Source organism: Malurus melanocephalus, unplaced genomic scaffold (assembly GCF_030028575.1).
Source record: "Malurus melanocephalus ecotype Western Australia unplaced genomic scaffold, MMel_1.1 scaffold_182, whole genome shotgun sequence".
NCBI lineage: Eukaryota > Metazoa > Chordata > Aves > Passeriformes > Maluridae > Malurus > Malurus melanocephalus.
Genome location: NW_026623414.1, coordinates 1,190,592 through 1,211,387, shown reverse-complemented (window position 1 = coordinate 1,211,387; position 20,796 = coordinate 1,190,592). Strand labels below are relative to the sequence as shown.

The following is a 20,796-nucleotide window of genomic DNA, read 5'->3' as shown; positions in this document are numbered from 1 at the left end:
TGGCACAGCCAGCCCCAGTGTTTGGGAGAGAAGGGAGCCCTGCATCCACTTGGGACCTTGCAGAGGCTGTGCTTGGCTGTGGGTAATTAAACCAGGAGCTTCGTAAAACAAAACTTGGGGAATAAGAGCAGGAAACAGTTACTGAGACCTTGTGGTATCTCTGACCTTATCTYTGACCATTCTGGAGTCCTTTTATTGTGCCAAGTGGTGTGAAAAAGCCCTTCTTAAAAGAGTTCTAATGATCTAATTTGGTTTATTACGTGCTGGACCTGCACAGTAGCCGGTATTGAATTCCTTTACGGAACAAATGCTTGTCCCACGACTTTCTGACAAGGTGGATGGTCCTCACAGGACTCTCATTTTGCCCTGCAGCTTCCAGGAGATGCACATCAGTAACTAGTGAGCAATAAACCTTTCATGAGTGAATGGGCCAGGAAGGGAGCCTACAAGGAAGACCTAAAGTCAATGATCCATGTCATAATGGTGTGTGAAGYTGGGGCAGAGTTGAGCTTTGTTTTGTAACAATGTGGAAGACCAATAAATAGATGCTTTAAAAAGGTTCTTGTGAGGTCTCCAAGCACTGGACAATGAGTCAAATAAAGACAACTCTGTGGGTTAGGGGCAGAATCTTGGAGACTGCTGTTAAATTATTTTACATGCTAATAATTTAAATGCATAGAAGACTGTCCCGGTCCAGCCACTGCAAAACTGGGTTTGTGTAATTGGGCTTTGTAGACAGGATTGAGTGATTTCTGGGAAGATGAATGCATTGCAATTAATTATTAGCAAAAGAATGTTTTACTTTCGATATACTGTGTGAAACAATTGCTGAAAAATGCAGTATCTCAGCTTGTTATTTTGATCACCTGAACGGTGCCTCAGTACTGAGAGTGCAATTTCTGCCACTTGGATCAGTGTAGCTGAGGTRATGCAGTGTGGAAGTGTTAAATACTTGAAAAACTGGAAATGCTAAATGCTGCAAGAAGTGCTGAAATGATGGGCTGCTCAGTTGGGTGTGCACGTGGGATGCTTTTGGTTTGTGAGCAATGTAGATAATTCCAGTGTGTGGYTGGCCACTATCCAGGCTGAGATGTTTGAAGCAGGTACTGAGGGAGGATGCTTGCTATCTGTTCAGGCAGCATCTTGATCCAGACAACATGATTTAACCATTCCTGATRCAGAGCATTAAATGGAGAACAACAGCCTGTCCTTCGGTGACTTGACTTAGCTGATGACAGAGCTTTTTTTTGAAAAGAAAACAAAGTTGTTTTAGGAAGAAAGAGTATTTTTGATTATTTTGTTTTTATTTGTCAGGAACTATTGCAAGGCCACAATCTGTTTGGCCTGAGCTTGGTTAACAGCTTTAAAAGGAAGCAACTCCCCTCCAGCTTCCAGTGCTAAATATATTCACGTGTCAGGTAGAAGTAAGGATTTTGTATGGTTTGCTACAGAAAATCAGCATCATGGAGTTCTGTGTGTGTATGGGAATATTGTTGTGCTTGGAATGGAACAAGGGAACAGCAACTTTCACTGCAGTTGTTCTGAGAGGGGGAATCTGCTCGGTTTCATACAGAGCACGATTGCCCTGCGGGGAGAGTTTCCCGAAATTCCTCTGTAATTCCGTGTATCAAACGCCATTCCTGCTATCCCATTTTAYTAGGATTTGTGTGCAGTGTGTTATTCCCCAGTGATGGCTCCCCTTGGCAGGGAATGTGTTTTATATTGGCTTGTTCAGAGTGGGGCTGGTGTTCCCCTGATGATCTGTGAGCTGGAGCAGCAGGTCTGTTGCATTTTCAGGTTACATAATTACACTTTTTTACCTTTAGTCTCAAAGAAAGCTGAATCTAAAGTAAAATGAGTATCACCTGATTGGAATTCCTTTATGGTTCATGTTTATACRTTGGTAGGAGTCCAATTTCCCATTTTGCCTTTGATCAGGGGTAATTAGAAGTCAGATAATCACAATTAGAAGTCTTGGGCTGTCTTCCATCATTCTATTCTTGACCCCATCATCCGAACAGATGGAATTTTACCTGACATCCTTTTCCAGGCCAGAAATTCGCTAAACTAGATTAGATTGGGTCTCCATGCTGTCTGTTAGTGCATTGGAATTCATCTCCTGCCTGCCCCTTCTCAGAGGCACCTTCAAACATGTGCTTGTTATCCATTTCGGGTCAGGCAGGAACAAAGGATTTCCCAGCAGTTCCTTTCTTGTTGTTATTTGTTTCCTTTCCTCTCTGACCCTGGAGTCTGATCATGTCCACTGTGTCTTAAAGGTATTTGACCACATCACTTAAGCTAGCAAGTTGATTTTTTTTTTTTTTCACTGAGGAGCTTAATTAATCCAGGAAGGGTTTATGACCTTGAACAAACTGTGGGCATTGAAAATTTGGGTAGTGAAGCAGAAAAGTTGTTGGGAGAAGTTATCAGAGTAATGCACAAGTTTTGTGTTTGCTTTTCGGTGTCGGGAAGTACTGAGAAKGGAAACAGTTTTGGTGAGGCTGTTCACAGTGGATTTTGTATTTTGCAGTTACTTTTGCTAACTCTTATGAATTCCTAAAAGCAAATTATTTCTCTAATAGTCAAGTGAATAAGACATGAATAAAATGCCTAAAACAGTAAAAAAAAATTTCATTCAACTGTAGCTTAAGACAATCTGCTCATAATAAATTGTAAAGATTGTTTTTTTAAAAATACAGTTGCAGCGTGCTGCACTCTGAGAATTTTAAGTGAAAAAAAAAATGTGGGCAAAAAGTACCTTCAAATTACATAGTCCTATGTGGTTATTCATAACTGGACTCCAGAGGGAGAAGAATAGGTATTTATAGAAATTCTTTTGAGTGGTTTTCATTTACAGAGCTCAAACACCCTGTATGCAAATACTCAGGATTAAAAAAAAAAAAGCCCCACAGAGTTCCCATCAAAAAAAAAAAAAAAAAAAAAATAAAAACAAAAAACCAAAAAAAAAAAAAAAAAAACAAAAAAAAAACAATGAAAACAAAACCCAAGAGGGTTGATTTTGCTCTGAAAAGTAATTTGCTTTCAGTTTGGAATACTGATGGTGGTAAAAAAGAAGATTGCAGGTGTGAGGGAGGTTGGTGGGACCATGGGGAGCCTTATGGTCAGGATTGATCCGTCATATCTGGAGGAGGGGTGGGTGCAAGGACTTTGTAGAGACCTTATTGTGGAGGCCAGAGGTATGCAGGAGCCAAAGGCATGATGACTTTAGGATATGAGGCGTTTCTTTTTGTCATTTAAAACGCTGTGTGTCTCTGTCAAGAGGAAATATTACACTAGGGTTTAAACCAGGAGAGGTCATAGGTTATGTGTTTTCAGTGAGCTGTAACTGATGGTCTGATCTGCTTAGAGGTAGGATTAACCTCCCTCTCTCTCARAAAGGACTTGCAGAGAATTGTTTGCTTGGGTTTCTAATCTTATTTTACCCCAAATGTCATGTGCCCTTATTGGTGGCAGAGGAGATTCTTGTGGTAGTGGAATCAGTGAAAAGCTGGTAGATCACACAAGAAGCCTCTGAATGAAGGCAGAATTGAAACTGGGAAATAAAGAAAACAGCAGGCAGGTCACCCTCTCAGGAAAACAACATTCATTCTCAGTCATGCACATCCTAACACTTTTGACGGCAATTTATCATGGAAGACTGGGTTCACCGCAAGGGCTAACACATGTCATAGGTTAAATCAGAAAAGGCAACGCTGAAAAGAAACTTCAAAGTCCTTAATACAGAGTTAAAGATGTTGGGGGGGAAAGCTTGTGGTGTTTGTTATAAAGATGAGGGTAAACAGCGTGCTGGATGGGTTTTGGCAGAATGCTGTGGGGTTGTTTGGCCTGTTTAGGGCACGGTTTAGGACACGGTTTAGGACATGGTTTAGGACACGGTTTAGGACATGGTTTAGGACACGGTTTAGGGCATGGTTTAGGGCACGGTTTAGGGCACGGTTTAGGGCACGGTTTAGGGCACGGTTTAGGACACGGTTTAGGGCATGGTTTAGGACACGGTTTAGGGCATGGTTTAGGGCACGGTTTAGGGCATGGTTTGGGGCATGGTTTAGGGCACTGTTTAGGGCACTGTTTAGGGCACGGTTTAGGGCACGGTTTAGGGCACGGTTTAGGGCACGGTTTCTGTGTCCCTGCAGTGCTGTGCAGGCTCCATGATCTGCAGGAAGGTGGGCAGGCTGAGCTGAAAGGCCTTCTCCAGCTCTGGGTGCTGGGAATCTGATCCATCTGCTCACGGTTTGCCTTAGTGCCTGGGGGAAGTTACCTTTCCCCGCTTTGGGGCTTTTTGCTTTTAATTCCCAGTGATGCCTTGTGCACCCCTCTGAACCCTCAGGAGGATTGTGTGTGCATCCAGCTTGGAAAAAAAYGTTTTGAAAGCCAGAGGAAAAGATCCCAGCCTGACTGGGATTTCCAGGGGGATGTGGCAGAAAGCTTGGATGAACTCGGTAGTGCAGGGATAGGGAGGGGTTTTGGTGCTGCTGAGAGACCTCTCTGTTTTGGGGTGGTGCAGTCTGGTGGGTTGCTCTCTAGAGATGCTTTTGGGGTTGGGAATGCACTGGCTCCACTGTGGGACATCACAGCTGCTGCTGGGCAGCTTTAGGTATGGACACCAAAATACAGAAATATATATATATATATATATATATATGATATATCTGTCCATGAACTTGGCATTGTTGGAACTTGGCCTGGGGAGAAAAGCCACTGTTGATGAGCATCGCTCCWTGCAGRCTCTGCTGCTGAAGGATTCCTGGGGTAAAACAGGAATTTTAYAGTTGGGATCCAGTGCAAATAGCACAGGCAGAGGAGGATATATCCCACAGGAAATGGGGTGGCTCCCCTGATCCTTTCACCCGCTCTCCTCTCAGCCCACTGCTCTCCCACATCACCTGCTCACACTTCCTTCCCTTGCTTTACCAAGAAAAGGTACCCATCCAGCAGCCTTTCTAAAGGACTCTTGGGTCTCTCTCCTTCCATCCCACCCTGCTGCAGGATTGTTTACGAGCCTGCCAAGAACAGATTGAGTCCCTGCTGGAGTCCAGTCTACGCCAGGCACAGCAGCACAGCGCATCCTCAGAAACAAAGACTGTAGAGGACGAGGCAGATCTCTCCTGCACACCCACCGATGTGCGAGACGTCAACATTTAAACAGGACTCTTCTTCCCAATGGATTTGCTTGGCAAGAAAAGCAGACAAAAGAAAGGGCATCTGAGAAGGAATCGGAATCAGGATCTCCCCCCCAGAAACCCTTTTCTCCAGGACGTTTTTATACCAGAAGGGAAAACCAATCTTGTTATATTTTTTTTCTCGCTCTGTCTCCCTTCCATCTGTGACTTCAAACAAACAAATAAACAAAAAATACCCCAAAAACTGTCTTAAAAAAAGAAAAAAATAGTATTTGCATTACCCCCAGGGGTTTGTGCTACAAAAATAGAGGATTTTATACAATAATAATCAACTAGTTTTTATATTAAAGTGTTCTTGTCTGTATGTTGTAAAAATAGGCATTAACACACAAAATGTCTCCAGGGGAGGTATTAGATTTGATTTCTTACATATAAAACAAACCAACCAACCATTTTTAAAGTAGAAGAGGGTTTTTGTTTTTTTTTAGATAGTAAATGAAATATTCTTTTTCTTTACAAAGCATAGCTTTAACGCAGTTCTAGGCTTTTCTGTATCTTGCTTGCTTATGCATTTAGTCACTTTATAATTCATCTGTAAATGTTTATTTTATTTCCTTAGGTTTTTTTTTATCCTCTTCACCTTATAAATGGTTAACGTAACCCATAAGTTAGTGTATGTTAGTATGCAGCATTATTATATGTTAATCTTTTTTTTTTTTTTTTTTTTTTTTTTTTTTTGTGCCTGTGGATTGCCTGTGCATTGAGGCATTTGTAGGGTTCCAGCTTAGCATGGTTGGGAAAGGCCAATGTACTACTCATACAGTACCCTATTATAAAGAGAAACCGAGATAGTGACATAATATATTATATTTTTGTAATCTTCCTATTTTTGTAGTTACGTGTGTAAAAATGCTGGTCTGACCCCACAGATATTCAGCCTAATTACGGTCAGGTTCAATCCACAGTTCAGTCTATTTTTTTTTTTTTGTTTGTTTGTAATATTCTAAAACCATTCCATTCAAAGCACTTTCAGTCCATTAGATATAGGAAATACATTCTTTTATTGTGTGGGATTTTTTTTTTGTTCGTTTTTTTAATGGAATGGTTTGGAAATATATAAAGTGCTTGTTGGCAAACTTGGAATTGCAAAGCAAGTGCATTTAACTATGGTGTTAGAGGAGAGGTGATTCTTTTTTTCCGAAGGTTGTGTTCCAGTGAGAGAAAATTGTATTCACAAATTGCCAGGATATCTTCCTATCCTTTTCTATAGAAAAGTTTTGAAGCTTAGAATCCTTTGGTGCCAACTCATCTTTATAAATTAGGGGCCTTAAAGGTTCACATATAGGACACATAGTTTTAAGGATTATCGCTAGATGTTTTACAACTGAAGGTTTTTAAACACTAAAATATATAATTTATAGTTAAGGCTAAAAAGAATATTTATTGCAGAGGATGTTCGTAAGGCCAGTATGATTTGTAAATTAAATGCAATCGCCCCTTTTGAAAAAGAAAATCGTTCTACCCTTGATGTTGCAGTTTTAACCCAGCTTATTAAAGCAAAAAAGGACATGCTTCAAAGAACAAACCCAAAACCAAGCAGTCTATTTGGTCCCTTCTTATACATTTCAAAAGCAGTGTAACCMCGAAAAAAACGCCATAGTTAATAGATATGAAAATTGGAGTACTTGAAAGAAGTTTTTATTCCAGTATATGCCCCATTTTTTTTTTTAATTTAGCTACAAATAGAAAATTTGCACATCTTGGCTATGTATCTTTTTATTATTATTTTAGAAAGTAGCTGAAGGGACGTGGACATAGCTGTTGAAGTTGATGCTCGAGGAGAATGTGATGGTGAAATGTATGTGAGAAAACTGCCGCTAAGGTGTTGATTGTAAAAAAAAAACAACAACAACAAAAAAAGAACAAAAAAAAGAAAAAAGAAAAAAATTCAAAAGAAAAAAAAAAGAGAAAAGAAAAGGAGTGGATGCTCCATTTTTATTGAGCTGCTATGGATAAATTCCCAGCATGGTTTGAAAAAAAATTAACATTGCTTTTCTGTATCTTTGTCATTGTGTTTTGCTGCTATTTTGTGGATCAGATTTTTTTTTTTTTGTTATACAATGTCATATACTGCCATGTTATAGGTTTTAATTTTCTCATAGAAAATTATATTATTGACATCTTTTTTTTTTGTAGATTTTTTATGTGATCAATTTTTACTTAATGTGATTACTGCTCTATTCCAAAAAAGGTTCCTGTTTCACAATACCTCATACTTCAGTTACCCGTGTCTAGACCAGGTTTTGATGTTCTTACAGTGCCTCATAGTTCTACTGCAAATGGAAATGCATCGAACATTGTTCTGAATGGGTCTCTGCATTAATTTAAAAAACAGCAGACGTTTCAGAAGATCAAGTAATGTCAAGGGTTGGGGTTTTTTTGTTTTGGTTTTTTTTTTTTTTTTTTTGTTTTTGTTTTTTTTTTTTTTGGTTATGCATTTTATAAAGCTGGATAAGTTGTCTGATCTGGGGTTTATTATCATAGTAGTTTTAAGCTGTGTTATTAGCCACATTGATATATGAAAGGTGCATTATAATATAACTCTTGTGTGCCACGTGATGTGGCTCCCCCTCAGCTGGGACACATCATTTGGTATGATAGGTTATCTTCTGGAACTCTTAAGTGTTTTGTGTGTTTAATCTTTTATGGTATAATAGGGGTTTTTTGTTTGTTTGGGTTTTTTTTTTTTTTTTAATTATAGCATAATGCTAATTTAAAAAAGCCTGTAAATCTCATAAATAAGCCAGCTAACAGAGTTGTATGCTGAAGAATAATCTAGCTGTTGCCTGTATGCTGCTAAACCAAAACAGAATTAGAACTCATTTTGAGGCAAATGCAGTTAAGATCCTACTTTTTAGTGCATAAATAAGCATTGCAATGCTACTAGCAGTCGCAGGACCCAGGAGGACTGGATACATTCTGTCCGAATTTCAGGAACATTTCTTACTGCTTACCTCATAAAAACACTTCTGTTTGTGGCATCTCTGTGTCTCTGAACCAAACATGATTATTGAGTTTAGTGCTTGTTGGTTTTATTATGTGTTTCACTGAGTGGCAGTGTGTACTGCAAGTTTCCCTAAAATATTGTACGTACAAAAAAAGGCCAAATCCAGAAAAGTGGGTTCACGTGCCAACAGAGATGCTTTATTTGTCACGTTGTTGTAACAATCTGTAGTAAGCAAAAGCAATTCAGATTTGTACATTTTTATATTGTACTTATTGGCATCACTGGTCTGAAATGCACATTTTCACCAACAGACCTGTAACAGACAAGTTTCCAGCAAAAAAAAACTAAAGTCTAGAAATAAAATTGGTAAAACCCAACGTCCGCTTCTTGTCGTCTTTTAATTTCCTTTTTTTTTTTTAACTGCCTTGAGAATGCTGAATGATGGTAACTCCCCAGTGCAGTGGGTAAAGCACATGACATTTTCTGGACTCTCTGCGTTTTAAAAGCTGAAGACCTTTTGTTGTTATTTTAGGAAACCGTGGGCGTTTTGAGCCATGGGTAGGTGACTGCCTGCCTTTCACACTGAGGTGTCTTTCTAAAGAAGCAAAATACTTTTTTTTTTTTTTTTTTTTTTTTTTTGTCTGAGGGCTTTATTTTTTAACATCAGAGGAAATCCGAGAAAAATGCCCTTTGGTGGTTTACATGAATTAAGGGTATAATAAAGTAGCTGTTGGATGGCACAGAATGCTTGCTGGTATTTTGTCATCAGGGTAAGGTTTTGTGTCCTAGAAGAGACCTTTACAGAATACAGCTGGTTTGAAAAGTAGCAGGTGAAGCTGCCTTCTTTGTGTACTCACCTCAGACACAGCTTTTTTATCTTACAGCTAAGATAATAAGAAATAAACCTGAAAGATGTAAAAGCCTACTAAAAACAGGTAAAAAAAGAACTGGACCTAGRAGGACAGAAATTAGGTATTACTGGAAAGTCAAGTGAGAAAAAAAATATAACCTGTGTTCCAATTCACATTCCAAAGTATCTCTGAAAATGGAGGATGTACATTATCAATTRTTATTTTCAGAGCTGAACACAGCAGATATCGCTTATTTTTAGTAGAGATGGTCAAGCTTATAACCTATGTATGTATTATTTATCCTGTGAAATTATTTCTGCCTTTAAAAAAAAAAAAAAAAGATGTTAAAGATCAGGTGCTTTTCTCTCCTGTCACAAATCACAACTTCAGTATCTGCCTCCTGAGTTTCCCATTGACTCAGCTTCACTTTACAACTGATTCTGTGCAGCGAGTGCAGCCCAGGAAATGAAAAATGAAACTCAGAGCTCGCTTACTAACGTGTTCAGCGCTGTCTAGTGCAAAATAAGCTTCTCTCAGGGCTGTTACCACTAGCTGGGAAACCACCTGCATCAGAAGAATCCCAGATGAGCTGGTGTGAGCTTGGTGGTYTCCCAGTTATTTCAGCCAGAAACCMGCAGYCTGCTGTAAAACCTAGAGCAAGTAGGGGAAATCAGACAAGAGCAAACGTGGTCTGGTTTGTTCTGTTTGAAATGGGCAGCTCCTCTGTGCAGTGAGTTACACTGGGAGGTGTAGAACAGCAAAAGATGACCTAAACTGAACTCACAGGGACTTCAAAAACACATCAAGCAAAAGCTTAAATTAAACTGGGCCCAAAATGACTCCTTTTCCCCAGAATATTAAAAAAAAAAAATGAAAAAAAAAAGACTCGCATTTGTATGGTTGGTGGCTCACCTCTCTCATCTGAAATGTTTGAAAATTGAGTGAGGATACACGTAGGGGATCTTGATTTCTGACAAAAATCTGGTGCTGATAAAAACATTACAATGATCCAGTGAGAAATGTAAACCTGTTTGGTTGAAAGTGTTAAGTAGGTTTTGCCATTCCTATCTGTTTTATAAACTCTATTAAACTGACTAAGTATTGTGACTTAAGTAGGTTTAAGCCCAAATAGTCAGCTCTATTATTTACATTTTCCTTCTCCTGAACATCATCTCTAAATGGAGACTCCTAAACTTTAATGTTGGGTGAGCTATGCCAGTATTACTCACATTGCAGAGGGCAGAAAGACAAGAATGTAGCAAGAAAAACAATTTACTATAGGCTGAAAAAAAAATGCATGTTCAGCTAGGCTATGCTGTAGTTTATTAAAGGGAAAACTACTGTATTTTTTTTTGCATCAAATTGAGACATGTACACAAAAAAACCTCCAGCAGGCCTTGCAAAAGCCTCCCCARTTCCATTGCTGAATTCAGGCCATTTGACAATCTTGGACCTTTTATGAAAACTTAAATTCAAATGCTCTTTCTTAAAGAATAAACAAGATCTATTAAATCTGAAAACTCATAATCTCCTTGCATTCAAGCACACCTGGCATTTTAAGTGATAGAAAACTCCAGAAGACAGAGGAGAAAAAGAAGGTTGGAGCTGTTGTTTTAAAAGAGTGGTAGGAATGACACATGCATACGGGTTACATACTCCAAAGATTCCAGCAATGGGACAAAGGCAGTAAAGCTATAAATGATGGCATTTTAATGAATTCCTGTCAGCATTGTTTTATGAGAMATGTATCTCTTCAGACAAACAAGGGATTTTTACGATCCCTCAAATATAATTGATCATAGTAATTGCACTGSCATGGCCAACATAGTTCTCCATCTGGATTCTGACTGAGTTCCCCACAATATTCCAACCAAGCAATGAGGAAGGGATTGCAGATTAGTCAATGGGATTGCACTGRTAATGTGAGACTTGCCAGACTTCTGATTTTGTTCTTTACAGCCAAGTAGGTCCAAATTTAGGAGGAAAGTAAAAGTGACCTTTCTGCTTCTTTAACGTGATAAACATTTAAAAGTGAAAACAAAAATAGTTCCTTGCTGATCCTATAGCACCTCATAGCCCTACCTAGGCCTGTCCTTTGAAGACCAGGTATTACAAAGTCTCCTGTTTCAGGGAATTCATTAACTTTTCACCGGCATCATTTTCCTGGGGGAAATTACTGGCAGAAARATCTCATGTCCATGGCAAATTGGGAATAAGGCACATAGGCAGCATCTTTACTCTGTGAGCACCCTGCCTGGAGCAGAACCTGCACCACAGGGGGAAAACAAGAACTTTGGTAGCCAACAGTTGTTAAACTCACAATTTTTAACACATTTGGGGTGGGTGACCAAGGGCAAGAGGAGCCTCCTCCCCACCAGGAACTGGCCTCAGGTGTGGAAAAAGAGAATGGCCTGGGAGTGCTTGTGCTGACAGACACATGAGGCAGGAGCTGGTTAAGAGGGCAATCCCCTGGGGCTGGAGCAAGCTCCAGGTACAGATCTCTACCAGCACCAGGAACGCTGAACCAAAGGAGGAATTGTGCCWTGCAGAGGCTGAGCCCAAGCCTGACATGGGCTGGCCAGAGCAGGAATCCTCCTCWAGAGCCAGGTGATGAACAAAAGTCCAGAGTTCTGAGCCATGCCTATAGCATGAGCAGCACACAGTGGAAACTGCTCCCCACTCACCTTTCCCTGCTGAGTAACTTTGAGATTCTGGGTGTTGCTGAGTGGTTTTGTTTCACCCATCCCAYCTGGCAGCAACCCTGTGACACATGGCTCTGTCCCCTCACCAGCCATATTCCAGAGATGCCTGGTGTCCCACTGCAGCTAGCACGGTGCTGTTTGTGTGCCTGGGATGGGATTTGTACCATCAGTCTCTGGAAAGCTGGGCTCAGAGGGACAAAGCCTTGCCCCAGACCCATGAAAGCACCACCAGGGCATCACGCCAGCTCCCCTGAGCCAGCCCGAGGCAGTGACCTGCTGTCCTAAGTCCCTGCTCTGAAGGCAAGCTGTCTGCTACGGGCAATTGAGCTTTTTGATGTTTTATTTCTCCCCTTTATTAGATTGTATCACTACAGATTGTTCAAATACAGGGTATGATTTTTGAACAGGTTTTTTTCCTCCCTGAACATCCGCATGTCGCAGTTCTTTAAATTTTGCTATTTTAAATATGAAGAGCAGACCTTCAGCCAATGTATGCTATTAAATTTGCAGAAGACATCATAAATTATYTACTCATAAATAAAAATTATTTCTTAAAAGTGTAATACATTCATTTTGTAGGTTTGACTCAGTATTTCTGTAGCAGTTTCAGTCACTCACTATGATAATTTTATTCCTTTTACACAACACATCCATCAGCCACGTATTTTTTAGGTGTCTCTTTCCATGGAGACCCTTGGAGTGCAAAGGATCAGAAATGTTCTTCCCTTATGGATAATATTTTTCCAGTATTAGTGAAAGAAATTTCATCTGCCTTCACTTCTGCACGACAGTGTTTAACAGCACTGCAGAGTCAAACAATGCAAAGCCCTACACGTTTGTGGAATGTTGTTTCATCCCCAAACAGCTTTCCAGTCACCTAAATTCAGCCCTCCCTATTTTTAAATCCCTCTGCAAACCTGTTCAACATCTCCTCAGGAATCTCYTTCTCCCATGTTTCTGTTGAAGCAGAATTTCAGGCAAATCACAAGSCAAGTCTTGAAAACGTCTCTCCATGTTTTTCTCTAACACCATTTGTTTCTTTCTCATTAGTTCGAGGAATAATGATGATACTGGATTTTTCTGAAATTTGYCCTCCTCCTGTTGCATAAGAGAACTTAAAATGAGACCAAGACATTAAGCTATAATAAGCCATATTCTCAAAACATGGTTCTAACAAAGTGCCTTTGGTGAAGCAGATGAATGAACTTCCAAACTGAGCTCAAATCATTCTGTACCTTACTCCAGTGTCCTGGCTATGACACATCAAATGGTGCCATAATCCATGTGGGTTTAGGTTTCCAGCACACTTGACTACCTGTCCCATGACCAAGGTCTCCACATGAAGGAAATATGCAGACATAACCCCTAGCTCTGCTTAGAAATGATGTTCTGTTCTGTCAGTTCTTAGAGTAATTTGTTTTTCAYTTGTATTTCAGAAACTGTGAAGCACTTATTAACAATAACTTCTGTATTTTTTTTTAAAGGAGGTAAATGGGGTCTCGAAAATTCAGTGTCTGCACATACATTGCAAAAAAAAAAAAAAAAAAGGCAGTTTAGAGAGAACAATGTAGGCATGTGTTTTTAAACTACTGTTCGTGCAGTCTGGTCAGGGCTGTGTGACACAGTATACAGTGTTTTGTCATCCAAGGAATGTCTTTGATCAGGAGTTTATGCAAGGAGAAAAAAAAAAGCCATGAAACCCTAATCCGTTCCCACAGTCCAGTAAACGTGAGCTGGACAAACAGTGGACAATGGCAGCAAAGCTTGCTGCTGGAACAATGGCTGCAACTAAAAAAATTAAAGGGTTGCTGACTCACAGTTCCTACTATTAAGAAACATTCCACGCAGCGTTGATTATTCCCCAGAATCCTGAAGATGCTGAAGGTTAAAAACTGTTCAGATAAAGTGGCAAAATATGGGGCTAAAACTCAGAAATGAAAGACAGTGACAAATGCTGATGTTGATTCTGTCTAATGCACAGTCAGGATGAAGGACTGAATAATCAACCTCCCTTCTGCTGAAATAATTTAAATAAACTCCACAATTTTATTAGRAACAAGTATCAGTTAAATTCTTTCAGACAGGAGGTCACTGTTGTGGATGTCCCCAAACTCTGCACAACTGTYCCCAAATTCTGCACAACTTCAATATAGCTTTTTAATTTTTCAAGGAGTTTCATGCTATTTTTTATTCCTATTCAGCAATCTTCCCAAAACCAGATACGCAGGTGGTGTACTAGTGGTCAATTAATTATGGATATAAAAYAGGATAAAATAATTTAAAACTTTGTGCCACAAGCTGGTTTGGAATCAAGTGTCACAATGCATGGGGCTTTTTCACCTTTCACATATTCCATGGACTTAGGATGTTTCAGATGAGCTTAGTGACCATGTCTCCTTCCACACAGGAGTGCATCATTTGGTAAGCAGTACTGAAGAATTCTAGGATGAAAAATACTGAAAAAATTTAATTACTATCCTTAGGGAATAAACACTCCAGTGATTAAGGCAGAGCATTCACAGTGATGCCAAAGAGATATTCAGGTTAGCTACAAATGAACTAACTGTGCCAGCTTTCAAAATAGCACACAGAACTTTTAATGTTATTATTATTTTTCTCATTRCTCCAGGCTAGACTGGTCCTGCAATTCCAAACCCTTGAAATGCTTCAAGCAGTGCATTACTCCAGTTGGCCTTTACACATCAGTCCTAGACACAACTTGCAACTGGAAACTTACTGCAGAACTCCTCTCACACCTCCCACATCCCTGTTTTCCCTGGTGATACATCCACTTCTGTGGGAATGTGTATTGTCACAACTTTATCCATTATAAAAACAATTCTGGCAGACTGTAAAATGAGAATCTTCATGGTTACTTGCCAAACTTGTGAAAGCTGAAGTTTTAGGCTGCAATTAGACCAGAACCCATGGCCATAAGAACTTGTAAAGGACACCATTCAAAAGGCACTGGCACTGAGTAGCACCAAAAATAGAAAGAATTATAAAATTAGCAGAAATRTTAAGTTCTTACTCTAAAGCACTGTGGAGTATTAGGTGCAGGCACACTTTTGACAGATGGATCTCTCTTTATTCCAATGCAGAAAGTTGTATTTCCAGCTAAAGTGTAAATAASCATTCATAGAAACATGGCAGGCTCAAACTTTCTCTTGCATTTCTCCAAAACCCAAAACCTATGTTATCTTTGATTTACTGGAAAATTAAAACTCCTAAATTCATCTCGTGTAAGTTATCACAACCTTGTTTCAGAAAAACAGAACAGGATTCAAATGACCCAGAGTGCCTCTACAGGGTTGATTTTGAGGAAGACAACTGCACACCCAGATTTTTTTCATCCAATTCTGTTGCTTACAGCTATTCAATACAGCTGGAATCAATCACCTTTAGTACAGCTGACAAGAAATAGAAAGGAAGTTGCTTAATGAAAATACAACAAGAATTGTGCTTGGGAACTTTATCAAGTGGTATTCAAAGTCTATCTTTCTCTGCTGATGCCCCAAAATTCACTATTTCTTGTRCTCATCACACATTGCAGAAAGCAAAATTACAAGTCTTCTGGATTCCAATGATTTCAGCAGCCTAGAAGTAATGGGCTGTGTATCCACCTTTTAACCAAATTCCATATTCCACAGGCCAAGCTGACAGATGATCATGAAGAGACAACAAGCTAGAACACAGTCCAGGCAAGTCAGAAATCGGTGAGTGAAATGTTTCAAACATTCCTCCCTAACTGCTGAGCAATAAGTAGGGGTGGTGAGTGAATACAGAGATATATTTTAAGGTCTTATTAACTTCAATATTTTAAGCAGAAATTTTCAATTTTTTATGTYTTTAACAGGTAAATACTTCTGCAAAATTTCAAATTTCTTTGAAATGCAGCACGAAGCCACAATCTCTATGTCCTACTTTATTAATAACCAATACCATAATGTAGAAGGTTGCATTTTTTTCATATCTCTGTGACCCAGCCGAAGACAAATGAATTTGCTTGATGTAAGCTGGGCTTCAAGTCCTTAGCTGTAAATCAGGCATAAAAACAACTCTACAGAATGTTGTCAATGTTACATTATCACAGCCCTGAACATCACAGAAATCCCTACAAATCTGCTGCAGAGCACAAGAAAAATGGCACTGAAGAAAGCACACAACATATCCAACAGAATTTTGAACTGTACCTCATTTAATAAACCAAATCCATGCAATAATTAATAATTAATAAATTTAATAAATAATAAACCATGCAAGTCTGAAACAGCAGATATTCAGAAAAATACAGACTCATGGAAGAAGTGTGTACGTACAAATGAAACAGAATTAAAAACCTGATGGATAACCCCAAACTTGGTACATCTGGTTGGAAATCCTGGTTGATACAAACTTAGAGTACATATATTTCTATAATAATTTATTATGGCAATATTATTTTGTCAAAAATAAAACTAAAGCAATACAAAAAAATTGTATTGACCAYTTAACTGCCAAAGACCCTTTCTCTCCTGAGTGTAACAAAAATAATTGTGTTTGACACAAACTCTGGAATAGCACCTTGGATTCTCACTTGTACAATTCTATTAAACAAATGCTTCACTTTGAGCTCTTACAACCCTGTCCTTGCTTTTACAGACATTTTTGCAAATGAGAGAACAAGTACAAATGAATACTACTTCAGTATTACTTCATTTCAAAGGAATTCTCCAGAGAATTAGAATTATCATGAATGTGTACGTTCTGTACTCTTTATTTTAACAACTTCACCGACACAAATATCTGGGAGCTCTCACAATCCTACACATCCACTAGATGGCTCTGACACTGCCTGTGTGTATCAAAACTCATGTGTAAGACAATCAAACAAACAAAAAACCTCGACTCTGTCCTCATGGGTCTGCACTGCACTATGCAGACACAGCCAGATATAGATAAAAGAATCCAGCTGGAATTCCTTATAGAACTGTAATGTAAAGACACCCAGCAGCCCAAGATAAAGCCTTTTCCAGGTATTTCTCTTCAACTAACATAGTAAAATACATGCAGCTGGAAGCATCCACTGATTTGGAATGAGACTGAAGAAGTCATTTTTCAAGGCTGGCAAATAAAAAGCTGGTCTGTGATAAAAGGTACTAATAAATACAGTCAATGAGAATCACAGCTCTTCTGCCAGTCCTCTTTTTCTCACCCACCATTTAAAGTGGCAACTTTTGGGGTTAGATTTTGTGGAATTTGCTCCCTTCCTCCCATCAGTCTGCAAAACTGTTGGAAAATCCAGGTGTAAATTCCATGTTCTGAGCTGCAGCTGTTTAATGAGCAGATATCTTCATCCTTCTCCTTTGCATTCTGACCTTTGTCATTCCATCCTCTGTCCACAAAAATGTTTCCTACTGCAAAGTCTGCAGGGAATTATTAWATTTTCCTTCACCGACAACATCTACACATTGTGTAAACTGAATGATCTGCACACACAGATTTTTATGTAACATACATCCTTTTAGCAAGGAAACTTTGMAAATGCTTGTTTTCCTTTTGAGAAATTAAATTATCAGGGAAAGACTAGCAAAGAATTAAAGCACATATTTCTATTTAACAGATTTACACACTAGTGTTTGACTGATCCTAAATGAAACTTGGAGATAATGAATCTTCATGACATTGTAAGTCCAGTGATTTTCCCTTTCCCCTTTTATGTTTAACATCTCTTCACTATTTGATCTTTTTATATATAAAAGCAGATAACCACTTTTCCAGTTCTGTTCTTTTAATGATTTCTTTGCTCACCCATGTCATCTGTTGCATTCAAAATGTCAGTGAAGATCTCTCAGTACCAATTCTAAAATCAGACTGAATATTTAGCATTGAGCAAACCTAGAAAAAAACACACAGAAGCGTTGTAAAGGGTCTATTTTCCATGAAGAATGTTCAACAAAACTCCCAATTGCTCCATTTCTCTTCTTYTGGTCCCATTTATAATTCAAYTTGTCAAACATTATTTCCAACTTGYTTTTTAAAGAATATTTTTCCTTTATTTTGCATTTGTTATTGGTTGAGGAGTTTTCAACTATCAAGTATTTTCATTTACTATGATTGCAGAAGGAGATGAGTAATTGCTCCACACAAGTATTGTGTTTTGGAGTGGGTTTAGAAACTAAGTATCTTCAAAAATTAATTTAGGTGCTAAAATAACAACTTAATCCTACAGACCTGTTTAAATTTTCCTCTGATTTTTTCCAGATCTTCTTGCAGCTTATCATAAGTGGGATCTTCATAYGGGAATTTCTGAATCATCCCTATTAATGAATCCAGCGCCTTTATCCTTTTGCTACAAAAAAAAAAAAAATCAAATCAAAACAGAAAACCCAATGATGCTCCCACAGGAGTTTTTCCAATCCATCAATATGAAAACCATACTGATATATAATAATCAGAGCATAGAACCCAGCCCTCCATCCTTCTTTGATTTAACTTCTCTCATTTAGTTCATTGTCAGGTGTGTTTGATACATATTTAGGAAATTATCCAAACTAGGAATTATTCCAAATTAGGAATTAAGCACAACTGACAAAGTTAAGGTTTACCTTTCAATTTAATGGAACAAAGTTGAGAAATATTCAAGAATCAACCAAAGTATTGATTAGATGACTAAGCAAAACAAAGAAATGCAACCAAAAGGACATACTGTCAAACAGATTAATCAAAACTGAACAGAAAAAAAAGATATGAAGAAAAGAATGACAGTCACAGTAAAATTACCTCCAGCCTATTAAACCTCACCTGTTCTTTTCATCTGTGCATTTCTGGAGCAGACAGTGCCACGTCAGTGCAAATCCAAGGTAGGAGCCAATCTAAAAGTGAATTAAAACAGAGTGTCACAAGGGAAAAAATACCAAACACACAGCATAGACAAACAAAAATAAAGTACTACACTGTATCCCATTCTTCAGGAAACAAAACTCTGGATACACAGCATGCTTCCAAGCTGAAAAGGCTGACAAGTGTCAGATTACCCACATCAGCCTCACATTTAATGGGAGTCACTGTCTATAATCCTGCTGCCCTCTGGTACTTTCCCAATATGAGCAAATTARAGCACTTCTCCTTTATGGTCCATCCAGGACCATTTTGTACAAAAGCAKCCAGCTTTGGAGACTGCTGTTTGGCATTCTCATCCTGGAGCTATGACCAACTGCAGCTGGACATAAGGGTTAGGTTGAGGTGCCTCCCTACCAGTGTCCAGCCCTCAAATTTCTAGGAATGATTATGGATCCAGGTGAGCCAGCACACAGAACTGGATCCGTATGCCGAAGAGGAGTAGTACCACTCTAATTTGTTAATGAGAATTAACAGAGTTCAAGAGGCACATAGGACTGTCTCTTTATGCTCCAAGATTCCAAGCTCTTCCCTATGCTGAGCCATAGGAGATGGGGCCTTTAGCCATAAATTTGGGAAGAAAAGATTACCAAAGCTSCATACAGCAAATAAGCTCACAAAACACAAGCACATTTATTTAACTCTCCAAATCAAAACAACACTTTWAACCCAGTTTTATGGGTTCTCCTGGACACAGACAAAGCAGTGGGACACATCTGGGTTYAGACTGTCTGTGCATCAGGCCTGAAAGCTTCTGTGTGGCTGTCATTTTCTAATGACAAAATTCCAGTCCAAGTCCCAAAGTGTTTTCCCACTTACCTCTGAGCCCATCCTGGCTCCGTGGAGAGCTCCRTGCCTCCTTCCCTCAGCCATTCCAGCATGGCTGCCCTCTGCATACCCCTCCTGGTACCCCTCCCCGTGGAACCTGGRGACACAGAACCACAGCTTTGTTAATCTCATCCTGAGCTCACACTGCACACGAGCAGCTCATGGGAACAGAAATGTGCATTGCCTCCAAAGCGAAATACCAACAGGCAGAAATATCAGACAATACTGATTTAAATCCCAGAATCCCAGACTCATTCAGGTTGGAAAAACTCTGAGATCATCCAGCGGAACCTTTGAATGATCACAACCTTGTCAACCAGACCAAAGCCCTGAGTGCTACGTCCAGTCATTTCTTGAACATATGCTGGGATGGTGGCTCCAACATCTACCTTTGACAGCCTGTTCCAGTGTCAGGCAACCTCTTCCATGAAGAAACTCTGCCTTTTGTCCAAATTAAACCTCCTCTGGTGCAGCTTGAGGCCACTTCCTTTTGTCCTGTCATTGTTACCTGGGAGAAAAGTCTGACCCCCACATGGGGGGCTCCTGTCAGGGAGCTCTAGAGACAGAGAAGGTCCTCCCTAAGCCTCAGTTCCTCCAGGCTGAGCCCCCCTCAGCCACTCCTTGTGCTGCTCCAGATCCTGCCCCAGCTCAGCTCCCTTCTCTGCACACTTTCCTCCTCAAAGCCTTTCTTGTAGTGAGGGACCCAAAACTGACCCCAGGATTCAAGGTGGGGCCTCAGTGGTGCCCACTACAGGGGGGTGGTCATTGCCCTGGTCGTGCTGGCCACACTATTACAGACACAGGCCAGCATGCCACTGTCCTTGGCCACCCGGGACACCTGGGCTCGTGTTCAGCCACTCTCCAMCAGCACCGCCAGGCCCTTTCCCTCCAGGTTGCTTTCCAGGCACTCTCCATCTCTCCTGGAGTGCTGCAGGGGGTGTAGTGACCCAAGGACTGGGCCCGGCAACTGGCTTTGCTGACTCTCATCCCGCTGGTCTCATCCAGCCTGTCGGGGTGGGTCCCACTCTGCTCTGCGACCAATTCCCTTGGGAGCCTGTTCCAGGGCCAGACCGCCCTCYGGATGAAGAACCTTTCCCYGATATCCAACCTAAATCTCTCCCCACCCGGCTCCAGGCCGTTTGGCGCAGGTCGGTCCCTCAGAACGCGCAGCGAGGCGAATTTTTCCACCGGCCCTTCTCCCTTCCCATTCCCCGCGCAGCTCCCCCTGGGAAGCACAGCCGCAGCCCCAGGGGAGCCCCGCGTTGCCGGGGGGAGCAGCCCCTCTCGGGCTGGGTCTCTGCCCTCACCTCTGCTCGGCCATCACGATCCCCTCGAACAGGTCCGCCATGGCGYCGCGGGGCACGCCGGGAACGGACGGCGCGCGGGAG

The 20,796-nt window shown here is 40.2% G+C and overlaps 2 protein-coding genes across 5 annotated transcripts in view; one reads left to right on the top strand and one right to left on the bottom strand.

Moving 5' to 3' along the window:
- CCND1 (cyclin D1) overlaps positions 1-8,525 on the top strand; it is a 17,802-nt gene extending 9,277 nt beyond the window's left edge. The window contains exon 5 of the mRNA XM_057373013.1: positions 5,008-8,525. Within this exon, the coding sequence (XP_057228996.1) occupies positions 5,008-5,163 (156 nt within the window). The 3' untranslated portion in view covers positions 5,164-8,525. The remainder of the gene's footprint in view (positions 1-5,007) is intronic.
- Positions 8,526-10,616: 2,091 nt separating this feature from the next.
- On the bottom strand, positions 10,617-20,796 carry LTO1 (LTO1 maturation factor of ABCE1). Of its 4 annotated transcripts, none has more exons than XM_057373010.1 (6): positions 20,716-20,796; positions 19,400-19,505; positions 18,485-18,555; positions 17,915-18,032; positions 17,492-17,578; positions 10,617-12,799 (listed from the first exon to the last, which is right to left on the bottom strand). In XM_057373010.1, the coding sequence occupies exons 1-5, from the start codon at positions 20,754-20,756 to the stop codon at positions 17,510-17,512; spliced, it is 405 nt and encodes a 134-aa protein (XP_057228993.1). In that variant the 5' UTR covers positions 20,757-20,796; the 3' UTR covers positions 10,617-12,799; positions 17,492-17,509. The 4 variants fall into 4 exon arrangements, with proteins under 4 accessions (XP_057228993.1, XP_057228994.1, XP_057228992.1 ...); XM_057373011.1 differs by lacking the exon at positions 10,617-12,799 and adding an exon at positions 13,807-14,142; XM_057373009.1 differs by lacking the exon at positions 10,617-12,799 and adding an exon at positions 14,149-15,736.